General features: G+C 52.1%; 2 protein-coding genes across 2 annotated transcripts in view; one reads left to right on the top strand and one right to left on the bottom strand.

The window, feature by feature from the left end:
- Positions 1–15,590, bottom strand: part of LOC122381513 (zinc finger homeobox protein 4-like) — an 83,447-nt gene that overhangs the window by 54,936 nt on the left and 12,921 nt on the right. The gene's annotated exons all lie outside the window — the stretch shown is intronic.
- LOC122381482 lies at positions 3,022–5,715 on the top strand. The gene is made up of 2 exons (XM_043365705.1): positions 3,022–3,170; positions 3,335–5,715. Exon 2 carries the CDS (start codon positions 4,159–4,161, stop codon positions 5,713–5,715), a length of 1,557 nt encoding a protein of 518 aa, XP_043221640.1. The 5' UTR covers positions 3,022–3,170; positions 3,335–4,158.

Raw genomic sequence — 15,590 nt, 5'->3', positions numbered from 1 at the left:
CGGCCGGCCCTCCCCTCCCCGGCGCATCCCTCCTCCCCCCTTGGGCCGGTGGCTGACCTTGCCGATCAGCTGATCGCCGGCCGCGCCCTAGAGGTGGGCGGGGGGCTTGTGCCGGGGATGAGCTAAGTACTCTGAGGCTTCAATGTTTGTTTCTTTTCTTTTGTGGGTATCTGATACTCTATGCCTATGATTTTGCGAACTTTGGGCCTTTGAGCCTTATTTGTAATACCAATAGCGCGTGATTCGTCAAGCTTTGTTCATGTTTCGAAGTACTGGTATTTGTTTTGCGTAGATCCAGCGGCGCCGCCGCGCTCTATTGGCTGTCATGTTGGCAGGGACGGCGCCACAGGGGGGGCAGAGGGGGCAGCCGCCCCCCAACTCTGAACACTGGGGCCCTCTTTCAGCCAGCAGGTCAGGTATGGGCGGAATACTCTCTGACTGTGCAGAAAGAAGACTTCTGGGCAGAGCTGTAGAAATGACTTCAGGAGTGGGGAATTAAGCCAAAAGGGGCCTTCTCAAGGTGCCGCCGCCAAGATAAAACTTACGGGCTTTGGCCCATGTTTTTGGAAAAGGGCCCAATTAAGCACAAAAAAGTGAAAGAAAATCATTTATTTTGTATCTTGGGTGATTGTGGCCCTGTCCTATCTTCCCAGGCTGTAGAAAGGGCCCGGGCCAAAGAGGGCCCATGCCACGTCTGAGAGGGCCCATTCAATATATGAAAGGGCCCAGGCAAGGTCTGGGAGGTAAGTACCATATTATGTCTGAGAAGGAGAGGGCCCATACCAGTCATGACAGGGCCCGCAGCGGTGCTCAGATGGCCCTTGGAAGGAGTGCGAGAGCCTGTAAAATGCCTGAGAGGGCCCATACCAGCCGTGACAGGGCCCATATCAGTACTGAGGGGGCCCATAACAGTACTGAGGGGGCCATCGCAAGTAATGTGAGGGCCCGTACCTTGACATATTACTGAGGGTTATGTCAGTCAATGGCAATCATGGAAGGGCCCCCAGCAGTACTGAGAGGACTGTTGCAATGACATGGGAGGGCCCGCACCATACCTGAGAGGGCCCATACCACTCATGCGAGGGCCTGCAGAGTGCAGCAGTACTGAGAGGGTCATTAAAAGGTCTGGTGAGGTCCTTAGAATGTCTGAGAGGGAGTACATAGCAGGCCTCAGAAGCCCCCTAGTAGTATAAAAAAGGCCCATATCAAGCCTCTGAGGGTCCCTACCAGTCAAAAAAGGGCCTTTACCGGGCTCCAATGGCCATGCCAAACTGAGGATCTACCGAACTTCAGAAGGCCCATACCAGGCCTCAGGGGCCCCAACTAGGCTTCAGAAGGATCATATCAGGTCTCAAGGGGCCAAGCCAGGTCTCTGAGGCCTCTACTAGGCCTTAGAAGGTTCATAATAGACTTAATGGGGACCAGGCCACAAAGTGCCTATACCAGGCTTCAGAATGTCCATACTAGGCCTAATGGGGCGTAACAGGTCTCTGAATGCCCATTCAAGACCTCAGAGGGCCCATATCCAGTCTCGGGGGAACATAGAAATTAGGCCTCATAGGGTCCCTATGATATCGAAATCGCCCGCGAGTACGCCGGACTAAACCCTGGCCGCCGGTCAACCTTCGGGGTCAACCGTACCATACTTGAGAGGGCCCATACCACTCATGCGAGGGCCTTAAGGTCAACCTAATCGCATTACCCCAGGCGCCGCTCCTGTGTCATGTGTGTAACGGTGTTTTTGGGCCGGCCCTGTCGAGCCGAGCTCCTGTTTGAGCCACTCTGTCCGTCCGAGTCACTTTCCAGCCGGGAGGCGGGGCATGATAAACTCGAGTATTGAAAACACGCTTTTGTTCAGAACTTTGGCTGCTCAGGCTGATTCAGGTTGTTTAGTGGAATTCGTTGGTCAGGATAGTAAACAGCTTCCAAAAAAAGGTTACCTATTCATGTTACCACACGAACAATGTCTTGCCTGTTGTCGAACGGACCCCCTCGGTTTTTCGCGAATAACTCGCGTAAAGAGCGGCTGATCGAGACGGAACTTTCAATACCGTCGCGTTGATCAATTTTACACCTATCCTAAAGATTTAATGACCCTGACCCTAATGACCTTTGACCTGTGACCTACTTTTTTAGACCATGTTTGGCCGGAATCGCGATTCAGCGTATGTCGGCTCGCATGAGCCGCGCGTTTGCAGTCTTTTCGTGGTTTCAAGCGTTCAAACATGGGATATGATGCTGCTTCCATGAATTAGGGTGGGTGACAAGGTCACCGGAAGGTCAGGTCAGCTCATTGACCTTTGATGACCTCGGTTCACTTTGTTCCAGTTTTACATGTTTATAGGCTAGTTTTTGGAGCTGAATTCAAATTTAGCAGCCATTTGAACATTTACGAAGTAATTTTGGTGCTTTCGTAACATGTTACGAAGCTGTCAGAGGCGGTTGCCACCTACTACGAATACGCGGCAAAACCCTTACTGGTTGACCTGACTTGACCTGACCCGACCTGGCCTAAATGCATGAAGATATCGTCTAGGTTCATCACTTACATGATATTCGTGATCATCACCTCGAAAAAACCATAGCAGCCATCCTTTGCGACGTTCTAACATGTCCCGATTTTCCCGACTTTTGGGTCATTGGCCTGACCTGGAAGGTTACCCGATGACCAAGGACCTTAAAATTGGGTATCATCGGCTTCCTTTCGTCACGAGCAGCACGCTCGTTTTTTTCTGCGAAGGTCATGGGCGAAACGGCAAGGGGGCAACGGACTCCCGCCCATACGTTCGTGGCTAGAAAAACACCAATACGGGCGAGGGTTAAGAGTGTGTCTTTTAACACAAAAGTTATTGTGTAGAAGGCAACGGTTGTGGGAATGGTAGGTCAATGTACAAATAAAGGCTTGCATAGTATTGACGGTATTGACGATATTTCGGAAAGTTTGGCCCCCATCTTGTTTGGGCCCTTTTTCTGAAAACCTGCCCCCGCAAGGCAAAATCCGTGGCGCCGTCCCTGCATGTTGGCGAGCGGGGCGAGTGCAGGCATTTTGGTCCAAGATCGGTCACGGGCCGTGATGAAGAACTTGTTTGTCTTTTGATTCGCCTTAATATAGGCGGTTGCCCTTGTCGGAGTAGTGGGAGGCGAGCAGGCCCGACGAAACGCGACAGTCGGTAAGATATTCATTGATAAATGCTCGTGTTGGTAAATTGAGCGTCTATTTGATAGATGTGTTACGATAGTGACGCTGGTGTACACGATAATAGATGATGGTGGCCGCAAGAACTTCTGTGTATGTGGCCTGTGTGTCGATTGTGAGCCATATTTTCGCTTGCAGAAACGGTACAATACAAGAACCAGTTCCGACAACCATCGTCTGGGTGTTCAGGCGGCTACAGTTTCGACTTGACCTCTGAGTCGGCTGCACCTCTGCTCCCTCCTGGCTTCTGGAGAGTTCTTCTGCACACGAGCCACTACAGCTACAGCTGCCACACACCGCTGCTGCCACTGCTGCACATCTGGACGTGGACGAGCAGATCTGCATCCTGGCGGCTGGCACTGCACCCGCTCGGAGAACAGTGAGCAGTGGGTATGGTGCTAAGGTTGAACTCTGAACTCTAGAGCTTTTGCAACTGAACTGTGCTAGGGGGTGTGCTATCACTACGCACATGATTGAGTAAATCAGCGACACGAGAAGTGCATCTGTAAATGTATTGACGTTGACTTGTGTTACTGTTTATGCCTGTTGCCGTTGATTGTTGGGCAGGATTCGAACCTTGAACTTGCTATTGGGTACTGGTGTGATAGCATTGAACGTAGTTTCCAACTTTGGGGAACCCTTGACTGTTATCACATTGGCCATTGGACGAGTGACATCATTCCTGTCCAGGACAAATATCTTGATCGTCCATTTGTTACTATTATCTTGTTACGTCGACCTCGTATTGAAGTTGGACCTCACACCACCAGGCTTCAGAAGATTGCTTTGAATTTGATAGTTAAAGTCTGGATACATTCGCTATAGGTTGCTAAGCAAGAACAGAACTGATTGATTAAGGGCACTCACTGATAGCTTCGGATTCCTGACACATTCCTGAAGCTGGCCACGCTGAACCTATTTAGTCTACTTTCATGGTTGTTTAACTTGCACATTGATAATCCATGAGCTCTCAGAGATCGAAGGCGTGTCACCCATTGATCTTCATTTTGCTTGGTCTTCAACTTGTCTCCTTAATCTCATTGAACATGGACCTGAATGTTGAGCGGCTCAAAGTGCAAGAGCTCAGGGATGAGCTTGAAAAGAGAGGACAAGATACAAGAGGATCAAAGGAAGTTCTGAAAGAAAGGTTGAACCTGGTCCTCAAGGAAGAAGCCTTTGAAATGGCAACTGACCCAAAAACTGCTGGTGAGCTGCGGGCAGTTACCGTGGAGGGGGCTGAAGATGGTGCCTCACACGTGAGAACCAAGCCACCAGATGGAGACGTTCAAGATGTATCAGAGGTTGGTGATAGCGCCTCACAGCTGGCAGCTGGACCCCAAGTGGAACATTCAGTTGCATGTGGATCGAGGTGCTCAGGGGGCTCTATGCGATCCCTACGTGCACAAGAGTCTGCCAAACGTGCTGCTGCAGAAGTGAGGCTTCGATTCCTGAAGGAAAAGCATCGTCTGGAAGCCCAAGAGAGAGAGCTGGAGATGAAACGAGAAGAACTCAAACTTCAAGAGGAGATTGCAGAAGCAGAGGCCAAGGAGGAGGCATTTGCGATGGCAAGCCAAGCAAGCTCCCATTCTGGTGTGGCACACAAGTTGAAGAAACAGCAGCCCCGATCGAATGGCGCTGCTGAGCTAAACCCTCAACCCGTACCAACCAGAGCTCAGCCCCCTCAACCTCAGCATGATGGAGAGCAGGGGGTAATCAAGAAACTTCTGACCGCCAGCCTGCTCCCAAGACCTGATATCCCAGTATTCTCTGGAGATGTGACTAGATTCACCCAGTTCCTCCGAGCCTTTGACAACAGAGTTGCACACATTGTCCAGGAAGACGACAGTAAATTGTTCTATCTGGAACAGTTTACAAGCGGAGTGCCACGCGACATCGTCCGAAGTTGCATGAACATGGCCACTGGAGGCTACCAAACAGCGAGGTCTCTGCTCGAGAAGAGATATGGAGAGCGAGACAAGATAGCTGATTCATTCGTGAACAAGCTGATGAACCGGCCTACTGTGAGGGCTGATGACGTCACGACACTCGACAACTTCGCACTGGAGCTCCGGACGTGTGAAAACGCAGTCGGAAGTCTCCAGCAAGGCCTGAACGAGTTGGACCATCCAAAGACGTTGAGAAAACTGCTGGAAAAGTTGCCCTACGCGTTACAGGAGAGGTGGAGAAGGGAGGTCGACGATCTTACAGTTCGGAAGGGTCGTGCCGTGCGCTTCTCTGACCTGGTGCGCTTCGTCGAAATCGAAGCGAGAGTGGCATCAAATTCCGCGTTTGGGAGACACATGTTCCAGAAAACAGGAAACACCAAGCAAAGAGAGAAAGAAGCCAAAGTGAATTTTGTTCGCCAAGAAGAGAGCGAGAGAAGAGAGATTGTGAAGAAGCCAGTCTGTCCCTGCTGCGATGAAGCTCATACGTTGGAGAACTGCTCTGCGTATGCGAAGCGCCCTCTCGATGCCAGACGCCAGCTCATCAGAGATAACGCCTCTGTTTTGGGTGTCTGAAACCTGGGCACCGTTCGAGGGAATGTCGAATGAGACTCACCTGTGGCGTCTGTGAAAGGAAGCACCCGTCTGTACTTCATGTCTTCCAGGTGGCCTCAATGGGAGTACCAACGGCAGGGGAAGCGCCACCTGCACCAGCCGTTGTGAGCGTCATGTCCAACAGCGGGACGTCAACGAGGATGCCGGCGGTACCAGTGAAGGTGCGGTATGGAGATGGTCCTATCGTGGAGACGTACGCCTTTATCGACAGTGGAAGTAGCCTGACGTTCCTGAGCAAGGAGCTTTTGAGCCAGTTGGGCATCACGACAGCAAAGAAGTATCAGCTTACTCTAACCACGATGGCACAACAACCAGTCGAGCTTCATACTTCAGCCGTCGACAACCTCCAAATGTGTGACATGGACGAAAACGAGCAAATGCAGCTTCCGGAAGTGTTCGTCATCGACAAGATCCCAGTCAGTAGGACGGAGCTTTGTAAGGCCGAGGACGTGGAACCCTGGCCTCACGTAAGGGACGTGCTTCCAGAGGAGATCGAAGCAGAAGTAGGCCTTCTGATCGGTGTGAACGTTCCAGAGGCCTTTGAACCCCTCGACTTCGTTCCCAGCTGTGACGGTGGGCCCTTCGCTGTCAAAACTCGCCTCGGCTGGGTCGTGAACGGCCCCGTCCGGTCCAGAAAACTGACTGAAGTAAGGGCAACGTCAAACAGGATCAGGCTGCTGGAGAGGCAGCTCTACCAGGACGAGGGTCTAGCAGCTGACGAACGTGGATGGTCGATCGAAGACCATATGTGGATGGAAAAAGTGGAAGCTGGTTGCATCATGAAGGACGGACACTACGAGGTTCCCATCCCACTGAAGAAGGAGGGAACCATGCTACCAGACAACCGAGAGATCTGCACGAGACGGCTACAAGGACTGAAAAGGAAGTTCCGAGACCAGAGGTTTGCCGACCGATACAGCGAGGTGATGAAGGACATGTCGAAGAACGGATTCGTGGAGAGAGTGAGGGCAGAAGACCTGACAAGAGACGATGGACTTGTCAACTACATTCCCCACCACGGTGTCTTCGGGAAGAAAGACAAACTCCGAGTTGTTTTTGATTGTTCGAGCACCTTCAAGGGCGTCTCCTTGAATGACGCAGTCCTGCAAGGCCCGTCTCTCTGCACTCCCCTGATTGACGTTCTACTGCGGTTCCGCCAGGAAGAAGTAGCTTTCATGGGCGATGTCAACTCAATGTTCCATCAGGTGTCTGTACCAGCCGACCAGCGCGACCTGCTCCGCTTCCTGTGGTGGCGAAACGGTGACCCTGCAGAAGACGTGGAAGTCTGGCGCATGACGGTGCATCCGTTCGGGCTGAGATCCAGCCCTAGCTGTGCGAGCTACGCCCTCCTACGGACAGCCGTCGACTTTGGCGACCTACACTCTGCTGCAGCCTGTGAGACGATCGCAAGCAACATCTACGTTGATGACCTGGTGAAGTCGGTGACGAAGATCGACGAAGCCATCGACCTGGTCAGGGAGGTACGAGAGTTGTGCAGCCGGGGTGGATTCCACCTAGCCAAATTTGTCAGTAACCAGAGGAAAGTCCTACAATCGATCCCACCAGAAGACAGAGGGAAGAACGTGAAGCAACTGAATCTCGAGAAAGAACTTCCGTTGGAGAAGACACTGGGGGTTGAGTGGCGAGTCAACCCGGACGTCATCGGCTTCTCAACCACGGAAGATCGGAGTATGCCATGCTCGAGGAGGGGAATGTTGTCGGTCATCGGATCATTGTACGATCCGATGGGGATGGCTGCACCATTCGTTGTGTGCGGTCGTATCATTCTACAGGAACTAACACGACGACGCTACGATTGGGACGACCCGGCACCGGAGGACATTCAAGCTCAGTGGGAGCAATGGATCCGCGGCAGAGCACTACTTTCGACCATCGGCGTCCCTAGATGTGTACAGCCAGCTGGCCTTGGACCTATTCAGACCCGAGAGCTCCATCACTTCGCAGATGCAAGCTCTGTCGCGTACGGCACAGTGTCCTACCTTCGAATCGTCTGTTGTGACGGACAAGTTCACTGTGCGTTCGTCTTCGGCAAGGCGAGGGTTCTGCCCCTGAATGGAAAGCTCACCGTCCCACGAGCGGAGCTGACAGCAGCCACTCTGGCTGCTCGCATTGAAGCCACGCTGCGACGCGCTCTGCAAGTCAAGATTGATGAAAGTGTGTTCTGGACGGACAGCACAACAGTGCTTCGCTACCTCCAGAACGAAACGACACGTTTTCACACGTTCGTCACTAACCGTCTGGCCGTGATACGGGACGTATCTTCTCCGGCACAATGGAGGTACGTTGACTCAGCGAACAACCCGGCAGACGATGCATCGAGGGGACAATTAGCGGACAACTTCATCGCGAACCCGCGGTGGTTCGATGCTCCGGCCTTTTTGTGGAAGGGACGGGATGAGTGGCCTGAGCCCCCGGCTGGACTCGATCGTCGAGTAGAAAACGACCCAGAGGTGAAGATCACCAGCGTTGCAGTCGCGCGCGCTGGCTGCGACCCGTTGGAGGAGCTGTTTTCTCACTACTCTGTCTGGTACAGACTCGTGCGCGCTGTAGCATGGATCCTTCGCCTGAAGCGCTGCTTGGTAGAACGATGCCGTAAGGTGTCCGTACTCGGATCCGAGCCGAAGGCTCAGGAGAGACAGCGGCTTACTGTGCCAGAACTTGAAGCAGCTGAGAGGGCAATAGTCACAAGGATTCAAAGAAGTGAGTTTGCCGCTGATTTGGCCTCGCTGGAAGGGAAGGGCGCCGTCGGACTCACCAGTCCTCTCGCACGGCTGGACCCGTATCTGCACGACGGGATGATCATGGTAGGCGGACGTCTACGCCACGCACCAATCCGGGAAGACCAGGTGCACCCTCCTGTCCTCCCCAGACGTCATCATGTTGTCGATCTGATTATTCAGAGCATCCATGAAGAAGCAGGTCACTCTGGAAGAGAGCACACTTTGTCGCTGCTGCGCTCGAGATTCTGGATCCTGCGCGGAAACTCGGCTGTCCGACGCGTCCTCAGTCGCTGTGTCAGCTGTCGTCGTCGTCAGGGCCCGTTCCTGAACCAGAAGATGGCGAACCTGCCTGAGGACAGGGTGACCCCGGATGAGCCACCATTCACAAACACCGGGCTGGATATGTTTGGCGTCTTCTACGTCAAGAAGGGACGACGACAGGAGAAAAGGTACGGAATCGTTTTCTCGTGCCTCGTCTCGAGGGCAGTACACATAGAAGTAGCTGAGTCGATGTCTACCGATTCGTTCCTCTGCGCTCTGAGACGATTCCTTGCTAGACGCGGGCAAGTTAAGACCATCCGATCAGATCGTGGCACGAACTTTGTGGGAGCAAACAATGAACTGAAAGCAGAATGGGAACACCTCTCGAGGAGTGAGGACGTCATACATGAGAACCTGCTGCAGAGGAAGATTCAGTGGAACTTCAACGTCCCAGAAGCTTCGTCACATGGGGGTGTCTGGGAGAGAGTCATTCGTACCATACGGAAGGTTCTAGATGCACTGATGACAGAACAAGTACTCACCGAAGAGACCCTGACAACTCTCCTCTGCGAAGTCGAGTCCATTATAAATAGTCGCCCACTGACGTACGTGTCCAGCGATAGCGGTGACCCACAGCCACTGACTCCCAACCATCTCTTGCTGGCGGGAGGCGCGCTATCCGTCCCGGTGGGAGTATTCGGAGCGGGTGACCTGTACTTGAGGAGACGGTGGCGCCAAGCGCAATACTTGGCCGGCATTTTTTGGTCCAGGTGGATCAAAGAATACATTCCACTCTTGCAGCAGAGGCAGAAGGCCTTTCGTGTTACGAGATCACTCATGGTGAACGACGTCGTCCTGGTAGCCGATAGGGAGCTCCCCAGGTCCCGCTGGCCCCTGGGCCGCGTCATTGAAACTTTTCCGGGCAAGGATGGCCTGGTTCGTAGTGTTAAATTGAGAGCAAAGGGCGCAGAGATACTCCGCCCTGTCAACAAACTGGTCCTCATGTGCGAAAACGAGTATTGTGAACGCTAGGACTGTGTTTGACTGCGCGTGTCTCGTCTCATGTGTTAGTTTAGGGTTGTTGAAATAGGCTAAGACCAGTGTTGAATGCGCGTGCCTTCAAAGGGGGCGGTGTAGGCGCCATGCGGTTTAGTAGCCTGTTCCTGCGGGCGGCCGGCCCTCCCCTCCCCGGCGCATCCCTCCTCCCCCCTTGGGCCGGTGGCTGACCTTGCCGATCAGCTGATCGCCGGCCGCGCCCTAGAGGTGGGCGGGGGGCTTGTGCCGGGGATGAGCTAAGTACTCTGAGGCTTCAATGTTTGTTTCTTTTCTTTTGTGGGTATCTGATACTCTATGCCTATGATTTTGCGAACTTTGGGCCTTTGAGCCTTATTTGTAATACCAATAGCGCGTGATTCGTCAAGCTTTGTTCATGTTTCGAAGTACTGGTATTTGTTTTGCGTAGATCCAGCGGCGCCGCCGCGCTCTATTGGCTGCCATGTTGGCGAGCGGGGCGAGTGCAGGCATTTTGGTCCAAGATCGGTCACGGGCCGTGATGAAGAACTTGTTTGTCTTTTGATTCGCCTTAACCCGCGCCCCGTAGGGCTACCGGCGGACCCTACCACCCGTAGGGGGGGGGGGGCCGTTTCGGCCCCCCCTAAGATCTCGGAAAGTTACCGGCCGATTTTCAAAATTCAAACGGCGTTCGATAGCCCCACCCGGAAACTACCTTGTGACCAAATTTCATTGACCTAGGTCAAACCGATGACGTCACAGGTCAGGTCAAAGGTCATATTTTCACCGTTCACAGGCAATTCAAGAAATGTGCTGTGAAAGCGAGTAAATTGGTAATTTATTGAAAACCATCGATGGTACATTGTTCGTCAAACACATACTTTGCTATCTGAGGTCACTGATACCAGGTCAGGTCACAGCGAGGTCAGGTCACCGGGGGTCACAAAATGAATATGTCGTGTGATACATGTTTTATGGTCCATTTTACATGACAAATGCGATTATGTGGGTTAGGCAGCCTTTGGGGCCAGCCTAGGTCACGTTTTTGTGAAGGTCAGGTCAAGGTCAGGTCAAATTAGGTCAAATTTCAAAGTTGATATTTTTGCATAAAATGGGTATCGATTCGATGCAGCTCGTCACGGGGAGTCTAATGGTGGTCTTCGTTTTGCTCTACGAGTTCTAGAATTGCCAAAAATTGAGTTTGAAAATTTGACGTCATCATTTTTGAACAGTTTTTTCGCTATAACTTGGCCAAAAAACGAGGTATCGATCTGAAATTTGGTATGTAGATAGAAGACAGTAGGCACTATCACATATATTCCGGTTTTTCGAAACTCAAAAAACTTTTTGAATTTTTTGGCGAATATATCCAAAAAAATGCTTTTTTGATTTTTGGGGGTCAAAACTCAAAAATTTCAAAAATTCGAGATAGCAGTTTTGTAGCCCTGTCAATTCTACACCTTTTATGTCGTGATCATTTTTCTGTATCTTCAAAGCTGTAGTCCTGACAGGTCTTCTCGCGAAGGTCTTTTTTCGGTCGAAAATGACAGAACATGACGTCACTCTGACGTCATTTGTGGCCAACCTATCATAGCCTCTGGAAAAATTTTTGGTCACAATGTGTAAAATTGATGCCCGGAGGGGTCCTGAAAGTTTGGTGGCGATATCTCCAGCCGTTTAGGAGATATCGACCGAAAAGGACAGGGGGGGCCGTTTCGGCCCCCCCCCTACGGGGCGCGGGTTAATATAGGCGGTTGCCCTTGTCGGAGTAGTGGGAGGCGAGCAGGCCCGACGAAACGCGACAGTCGGTAAGATATTCATTGATAAATGCTCGTGTTGGTAAATTGAGCGTCTATTTGATAGATGTGTTACGATAGTGACGCTGGTGTACACGATAATAGATGATGGTGGCCGCAAGAACTTCTGTGTATGTGGCCTGTGTGTCGATTGTGAGCCATATTTTCGCTTGCAGAAACGGTACAATACAAGAACCAGTTCCGACAACCATCGTCTGGGTGTTCAGGCGGCTACACTCACACAGACAATATCCAGGTATTTGTCGTTTCAGGTGACCCAGATGGAATGCGGCAGGTCTTGTCCAAGCCTGCATCCGCTATGAATTGACAAAATGTTTCGAGTGCATTAACGGTCGTAAATTATTCACGAAAGTCAACTAACGCACATTTATCAACACCCATACGTCGGTATTATTACAGATGTCCTATGGCATGAACGTCAATTTCCGCCACTTGGTCGAGCCTTCCCAGGTATGAGCGCCAGTGAACGGCGTGGCGGTGGTGCGATGGCTGCGACGGTGCGACGTTATCGGTCGTTCACCTGATCACACAAACGCCTTGATCGGCGCGGCGCCACTCCCCGTGAGTCAGCGTGACCTGGCGACACCGCCTGTGCAGACAGACATACAGACACTGGCAGAGACACATGCCTGCGGACGGACAGACTGAGACACATTCACAGATACAGGCACCTACCTATTACCTACAGATAGACGCATACCTACCCACAAACATACTTCCACACACAGAAATAGACACAAGCCTACAGAGACGGAAACAGAGACAGACAGACACAAGCGGACACAGACGAACCCACATTCTGCACGTAAAACAGCGGAAATGACGCGGCACCTTCCTCTGAGCCGGGCCCACGCCGACCACCCTGAACACTGCACCGCCACAGAGAGATGAACCGTGTACTAATTATGGTGATAGTTATGGTGAATGGCGCAGCGACGCGACCGTGCACCTGAATGGCGTTCATAACTCGGAGATGAGACGACACTTCATAGGCAGTGAAGTGGCCACACGAGGCGGAGGACGGCCGGCTGGCACGCGGCCTGCATTCCGCACATGTTGACGCCACCTGTCGGCGGAGCAGTCGGAGGGCCGGCAGATCGAGCACGTGCCCTGGGACACGCGTCTTTCCGCACCGGAGCGGTTCATTTAAAAAGCTGTCTCCTCAACAGCCTGATGCTTGCCTTTATGACATGAAGCCGCACTGCTCGTCCTCTCAAGCCTTCTTCATCTTTCCATATCTCCTCCTCCATTCATTACTATCAAAACATCTATTCACCTGCTATACCGCCTCGATGGGTTGCTCTATCCCGCCCCGACAACCACATCCCCACAACGCGGCCATCCATTGATCCGGGCGCGGGACACAGGAACCACGAGAGCCCCAGCGGAACTCAAAGGACCCTCGTGTCCGCGCCGGAGGGGCCCCGGGCCTCTGAGTGGCGCGGCGTTGTACGTACGGCGGGCTGGGCTGGGACGGGGGAGGTGAGTACACATGCCGATAAGATAGGTGCCGCCGCCGCCACGCTGACGCTGTGATAATAGTGTACAGTGCCGGGGCCTCACTCTGTGGAGTCGGTATGTTGTCACTTCCCTTGACTGAGGGGCCGGGGCGGGGAGTGACACTGTATCGGTCACTTCCTGCATTGTGTTGATAGCGCGACTAAGGCGAGTGGGGCGACGCCACGCCCGCCTCTGCACATCGTCCGTCCGTACGTCTGTCCCTATGCCCGTTTTCCATTGCAGACGATATAAGACACGTTGCGAAAGAGCGCAGACATGTCGAAAACAAACACGTCATTCAACATGTTTCTAGGTTAATCGAAAACTCCTGTCAATTTTGCGTGCCGAGCGCTGTTCCTTTCACTTTTTAATCATCGCAAGCCTACAAAAACACATCTATTCACTAGCAACTTCCCTCAAACTCGGAAACTCTTCTCTCGATCTCTGGTCTCCGAACGAACTCGAGACACCCTGCCACGTCTATTCTGCCGGCCGGGATGTCGCGTGCACTGCAGGTGCGCCGTCTTCTCGGATACCTACCCACCGCCGTCTCCGGTGCCCACCGCGCTGGCCCCAGGGGTGCACCCAGACCGTTTGTGATTCAGTATGCACCGCTCATTGTCCACTGCGCAGTAAATATACGGCACGTTACGCAACACGGCAGAGCGACGTAAAACGAGCATTGTGCATAGGATAGTGCCGCTCCGGCGCCTTGTTTGACTTTCAGAGAAGTAAACAGGCCCTAAGTTTTATTCATAGGCTTACCGAGCACCCGCATATAACACCATGTTTGCTTTTATAAGGTGTTGTGTTGCAAATCGTTCGCTGAGTTTATCCCCTACTTGCGGTCACACTTAGCCAGTGGATAAATTTATGCGAAAGGTAGAGATATGGGGCCTTGGTCGGTTCGAAATGACCACCAGTTGTTGGTGGAACAGCACGACACCCTTTCCATCACGCTCAGACTGCCACCTCACACACCATTTAACCATTTCATTAGAGTTCAGGTCAGTACCGATCGCCCGTACCGCCAGTGTTCGACGACTGATTTTTGTCCCTCAAACCGGTCCGACAGACGGGCTCTGGCGCACATCACAGCGTGTTTATCCGAGCCTCTACGGTCCACCGAATGTGATCGGTAACCATCGGGCGAGCCAACTTTTGTTTATGGAAACAATTGACGTCATCAGTAATTAAGCCAACTAATCGGCTCAAAATTGACGTTCACGACGGGACGATACAGGAGAGTGACGTGGCCACACGCGTCGAGGATCTACCAAAAACAGATGTGTCTGAGTCTGACCGGATGGCGTGGGTCAACAGCCGGTCAGCGATAAGGTCACCGATGACACCATCAGTGAGGAGGTCCTCCTCGGGACGGCGATCTCCCACCGACCGCACACAGCGCGGGGTCGGGGCCAGAAGGAGGAACAGTTATAAGGACGCAATGGTCTCCGATATTGGAAACTTGGGATTTGCATTTTGCTTGATGCTTTCGGGTGAACTTAAAGAATGAGGCAAAGGAAGTATGATGCCTAAATGATTTCAACATTCGATACAGTGGAAAATAATGTCGATGAATTCAATTAAAGGGTTAAAACCAGCAAAGCCTGATAAACTAACGTGCGCTCTTGTGCAATCAAACTTAGTAACCATGGAGGCTTTCAGTGCTAGGATAGGTTCGATATAACACAAAGACACGAGGCCAGAGCGTGTGTGTGGCATTCAGAACGATCAAGAGCATTTATCTATCAGTTACAATCCACAGGCATGGCGGCCGGCGGGCGGAAAAACGAGCGTCTATCGTGAGTCGATGACGCTGTCTGTACACACAAACCTGCTATAAAAGCGCCGATGATAAGACCAACTTCACTGGCCGGTATTAACACGTTGAGATAGAGTGGCGTTATCGTGGCCACGGAGGTATGCGGTGACATGATTGCTCAACCTATCAATGATCACTATTACCCGCCGATCAGACCATGTGGCAACAACGTGGTGTCTTTACCCGGCAGCCATCGCCCGGTAATCTGTACACAATGGACGGACGATCCCTCATCCACAACTGCCAGCCAATCACAGGTAAGATCGGTGATGACGTCATGCCAACAGTAACACGATATGGCGTGGCGATCGGAAGTTACCGGCACGGAAATTTCAGTGGAAAATGACAGTGCACGTGATGGAATGCTCGCGCGTTCAATCATTCTCATAAGTGACTCGGATTTGGCCAAAACGGGGAGACGATAGAATCGGATTCGTCGAAGGCGCTTCACAAAATAATTACGGATACCTTGTTTAATGGATAATTGTCTTCAGTCTCGCAAAATTACCTAACGGTTTCATGCAGCCTTGAAAGTGTAGCAAATTAAATCGAAGTTTTCGTTTCAACACTGAGCACCAGACCAAAAATGGTATGGCAATAATTAGGTTTAATTTACATGAAAGATCCAAGGACCATCGCATGGTTCAGGCCAACTTCAAGGCTTCAGGTGGCATTTGGCAA

Source organism: Amphibalanus amphitrite, unplaced genomic scaffold (assembly GCF_019059575.1).
Source record: "Amphibalanus amphitrite isolate SeventyFive unplaced genomic scaffold, NRLGWU_Aamphi_draft 000121F_arrow, whole genome shotgun sequence".
Classification (NCBI taxonomy): domain Eukaryota; kingdom Metazoa; phylum Arthropoda; class Thecostraca; order Balanomorpha; family Balanidae; genus Amphibalanus; species Amphibalanus amphitrite.
The sequence above is the reverse complement of the archived record's forward strand: the minus strand, read 5'-3'. Positions and strand labels throughout refer to the sequence as shown.

Excerpts from the sequence above, each read along its gene's own strand:
- LOC122381482 (XM_043365705.1), top strand. The coding sequence starts at position 4,159 with ATGAGCTCTCAGAGATCGAAGGCGTGTCACCCATTGATCTTCATTTTG.